General features: G+C 37.7%; 1 protein-coding gene across 1 annotated transcript; it reads right to left on the bottom strand.

Annotated features, from left to right (window-relative positions):
- Positions 1 to 1,115: 1,115 nt before the first annotated feature.
- LOC112136708 (protein rapunzel) lies at positions 1,116 to 3,912 on the bottom strand. The gene is made up of 2 exons (XM_036216140.1): positions 3,866 to 3,912; positions 1,116 to 2,296 (listed from the first exon to the last, which is right to left on the bottom strand). Exon 2 carries the CDS (start codon positions 2,284 to 2,286, stop codon positions 1,612 to 1,614), a length of 675 nt encoding a protein of 224 aa, XP_036072033.1. The 5' UTR covers positions 2,287 to 2,296; positions 3,866 to 3,912; the 3' UTR covers positions 1,116 to 1,611.
- Positions 3,913 to 4,430: the final 518 nt, after the last annotated feature.

Genomic DNA, 4,430 nt, shown 5'->3' with positions numbered 1-4,430 from the left:
ACTGAAACATTCCCCATATTTTGTCACAATATGTAACCTATACGATATGTATTGAGATTTGAATCTTATGGCCAAACTCTTTTCAACACACACCCCTATTAAACACACCGGACTAAGGTAATCAGCAGCAGATAAGGTAGGATTTCTGGAAAACCAGCAGAAGGCCGACCCTTGGGGATTGGAGTTTGACACTCTTGATTTAAACACTCAAACATCAGACACAGGACAGAAGGTTAAGGCCCTAAAGGAACCTGTGGTGAACAGGTGAAATGATAACTCAAGTGAACCATCTATGACCTCCTGTGGACAGATTGAATGACACTCTTTTTCTGTTTTCATGCTCATAATTGACCACTAGAGTGCAGAAAAGATTCTATAAATGGATGAACACATCTTTTATTTTAAGGCAACTTTGATATTCTACTCAAACATAATAATTTTACAATAAACCCAGTAATCTGTTAAACTCCCAAAAAAGCATGAAAAAAAAATTTCTGAAGCAATCAACCTTCAATCAACCTGACCGTTTAAAAATACCACAAAAATAATGGTGTTACAATTTATTGAGGCCAATTCAAGCAGATTCTTCTTCATGTGTGTTTGTGGAGGAGATTTGATTCTTGTTCATTTTAGGAAAAATGCAGATATAATCTAATGAGGTTTAAATTGGGGGGAAAGATGTAATGATCATTTAATAGTGAGATCAATTAATGTATCTATATGTCTTTAGAATGAAAGAGACTGCTGTCCTTTATGTTAAAAAGTATAAATGCCTGAAGAAAGCTGCAATCATTGATTATTCATGCAAATATGTTCCTGGTTAGGGCTTTAAGTGGACAACAAGAGTGGCGGTACTCTCTTTCATGGAAATCAAAGCATAAAATCCAGAGAATCTTGAATGTAAATATTGATCAATAAAAATAAATCCTTTTCTCAATGTATCTTAATATGAACTAAGAAAGAGAGAGCTCAGGTCAAGTCTATAAACAGATGTATTCCTAAACTGACTGTGTACATTAAATTATTCTAAATGGGTGTACAATTACATTGATTTTCTTTAGATTTAATAATATGCAAACAGGCCAATAACAATTTCCATAATCAAATTTGGTTTCCAATAACAAAATGAAAGAAATATTTTGAAAAATTAAAAACAAGCATGTGTGCTTTCAGTTCCCAGAAGAACAGCTTCAACATTGTTCTAGTCAGTAACTGAAACTCAGTGTCTAAAACAACAAAACACTTCAAACCAGTTCATTGTTTTCTTGTTCATTTGCAGCAGCATGTATAGAACCAAGCAAGACCGCCAAAGATTTTCCCAAATTATTTCTACAACAAAGTGCAACATAAAGACCAAAGCATCTGTCCAGACACGAATAGATGTTCATGAAGCAGAAAACATACAAAACATCAAATTTGCCACCAAACAAAAAAAAAAAAGATCATCATTAATAATGTGATGAAAAAAACCCTAAAAACTCTTATTTAAACTATTAAAGACAGAACCACGTAATAAAACTGACTCACAGGGGCATTGCTGAATAGAAGGAATGAGACAATATGAACAGGGATGCCCAACAAGTGTGCACAGAGGCTCCAACATGAAGATCTTTATTGGCAATCTTTCAGAGTTTTCTCTATCTCCTCAAACACACGCTTCATCTTCTCCTCCCATTCCTGCTCCAGTGCTTCCATGTTACCGCCGCAGCGCATAGCATTGGCCAGCATGGTGATGCAGCCGATGCTGAGCAGGTATACCAGGTGGTCGCAGACCTTGGTCATGGCGTCGCGCTTGTTGTCTAAGCCCTCCTTGAACACCTTCAGGATGGGATCGGTGGACATCGAGCTCACACCTATCATGCTTTCATACAGGGTCCAAAGATTACCATCACGTTCTGTCTCCTGGTAGACCTTTTCAAACTTATCAAATCTATGACTCATCTCCTCTGGTGGGGCGTTGATCACCTTCATGTACTCTTTGTGCTGGCGTTCCAGGTTCTTCTCCAGTGGTGCGAATTGTGTTTGCATTGTCTCTAACTTGATGTTATTTATCACCTCGTTGATTTCTTTTGTGAGCTCATCAAAGCCATTGTCGATCTTCTGGAACTCCTTCCTTAGCTCCTCTATGCTGTCGTCATTATTGTCGCCAATATTTATAAGCACCCCAATAAAGGAACTGGCAAGACTGAGACATGGGAAAACTGTTGCTGCTGAATTAACAACGGCTTGTACAATTTTCAGGCTCGTGATGGCATACTGCTGGATTCTTTCTTTGTCCACTTCCATGATTCTTCTGCTGGTTTGTGACAGACAAGAGGATAGATTTACTGCCAAAAGCTAAACAAGCACGATTTCATCCATGACCTTAAAAAAATAATAATAATAAAAAAAAAACAGTTTGAGTCACTATCCAGGCTAATTTTTGCTTTTATTCTGCACTGTTTCTGAATCGAAACACCTCTAAGGTTCTTATGTAACTTTGAAATTCCATCATTTTTAAAAGTTATAAACTGTAGCTTTAATATTCTTGGAACCATTGAATTTTTTTAACCAATTGTGATTCATGTCTTCATTGAAAATTATTGAAAAATAATGAAGACTTTGTTTTACCATGAATATGGTGAGTATTCATAGATAGCTGATATCATTAGAACTATTTATCTTTTTTTTTTTAATTAAATTTAAATTATTGGATTCTTTTCTTAACCTTTTAAGGCATCTTTTATGTTTTATCACCGTAAAACAGGGTTCCGGGTCATGAGCAGACGCGTATCTCCAGCTCTCCTCAACTCGGCTTTTAAAGTCTTTTAAAGTTGCCCCCAAGCGACTTTAATTACCGAGCTGCAGAAACAGCTACCCCAACGAAGAGAGTTGAACATGCCACCGAAGAAAAATTTTGAAGCTGATTTGGGAGAGCTCAAAACTGTGTTAGCCGACATACAGGCTAAGCTAACCCCAGCAGTTCTCTGTGATACTAAACTATCAGACCTGCTGGAACTTCAAGCTAAGCTATCACCGCTGCTACAACTCATGGAAGATTTCCGTCAAGAAAAGGCAGGTAACGAACAACGAGATAATCGCAGAGATCTCCTGGAGAGGAGGATGCATGACATGGATCAACAGCCATGGATGAATAATGTGATTCTCACGGGACTTTAACTACTACCCCGGGTGCGGCCTGGTGCTACCAACGTTAGCATGGACGCTAACGGAGCTGTGATGGATGCTAACACGACCGTAGAGGATCAAGTTGGAGTATTTCTTGCTTTCAAAAGGATTTCATTGGACCTAAATACTGTTGAGGTCTGTCATCTGCTTCCTCGGAGAAAGAATACGGATAAACCAGCGATCCTGGAGAGGAGATGTTTAGCTGAAGATAAAAAAAAAAAGTTAAAGCAGCTTCTTCAAACCCGCAGAACTGCTGGTAGAAAACATGGCAGTGGGAAGTCAATACGAGACCTAAACTGGAAAAGTTTCTATCCGGATCAAAGCAGAAGAGAACTGGTTTAGCACCTTTGAAAATATGAGGTAGGACACTTAAAAACTAAAATGCACATTCACCTGTCAGCACCACCTCTGTGCACTTTAAATAATTTCAATTTCAGGTATAACTTAGAAAATTAGAAATGAGAACAAAATTGGCAGTGTCTGGGTTATTCTAAACAAAACACTTTGATGTAAACCACAAACACACAACTGTGTGTGAGTGTGTGTATATATATATATATATATATATATATATATATATATATATATATATGCATACTTTTCTTACTTTAAAATAAGTTGTCTTCTCCAAAAAAATAAATTTTGCTTTCAGCTGCCACTGATACCACTGGAATCAAAGGAAGAGAGGATTTCTTACCTCTGCGACAGGACCTGCTTCACCTTCCTCTACAATCAGCTAGTTCCTCTTTTTTAAAGGCTCACTGAGAGAAGGAAACTCCCATGTGTTCAACAGGGAGGTCAAAAAGGAAGCAAAAAAAAAACAAATGTGCAGCCCGATTAAACTCATTTTAATTATAATCCCATTGCAAAACCCAGTTTCAACATGAGTAAAGCTCTTGAGTTAAAAATGCGTCAAAATACAAAATGTCATCATTTGGATGACAAAATGTGCCCCTCGAGGTCGACTCTTTCTACTTCAATCAGTGGCTTCTTGCTGTGAAAGTGAATATTGAAAGTGCAGGTAAACTCACCTCCGGCTGACATTCACACATTTCCAAGCCCGGAAGCACCCAAGAAGCATGGCAGATGCGTCATTGATGGAATTTATTGATAAGATGAAACATTTTTCTTATACTTTTTTAGAATCCAAATAAATGTAATCCATTGAAGAGAAAACCCAAGGGCACTAGAAGGGAACTCAAAGGCAAAGGAGCTACCAAAGGCGTAGAAAGCTCTGCAATGGCTTTAAGAGGCATAAAACT

The sequence above is a fragment of the Oryzias melastigma genome, linkage group LG16 (genome assembly GCF_002922805.2).
Source record: "Oryzias melastigma strain HK-1 linkage group LG16, ASM292280v2, whole genome shotgun sequence".
Lineage (NCBI taxonomy): Eukaryota > Metazoa > Chordata > Actinopteri > Beloniformes > Adrianichthyidae > Oryzias > Oryzias melastigma.
Note: the sequence above shows the minus strand (reverse complement) of the source record. Positions and strands in the feature narration are given on the sequence as shown.

What these genes read in the sequence shown, in the direction of transcription:
- LOC112136708 (XM_036216140.1), bottom strand. Translation starts at nt 2,286, where the DNA reads ATGGAAGTGGACAAAGAAAGAATCCAGCAGTATGCCATCACGAGCCTG.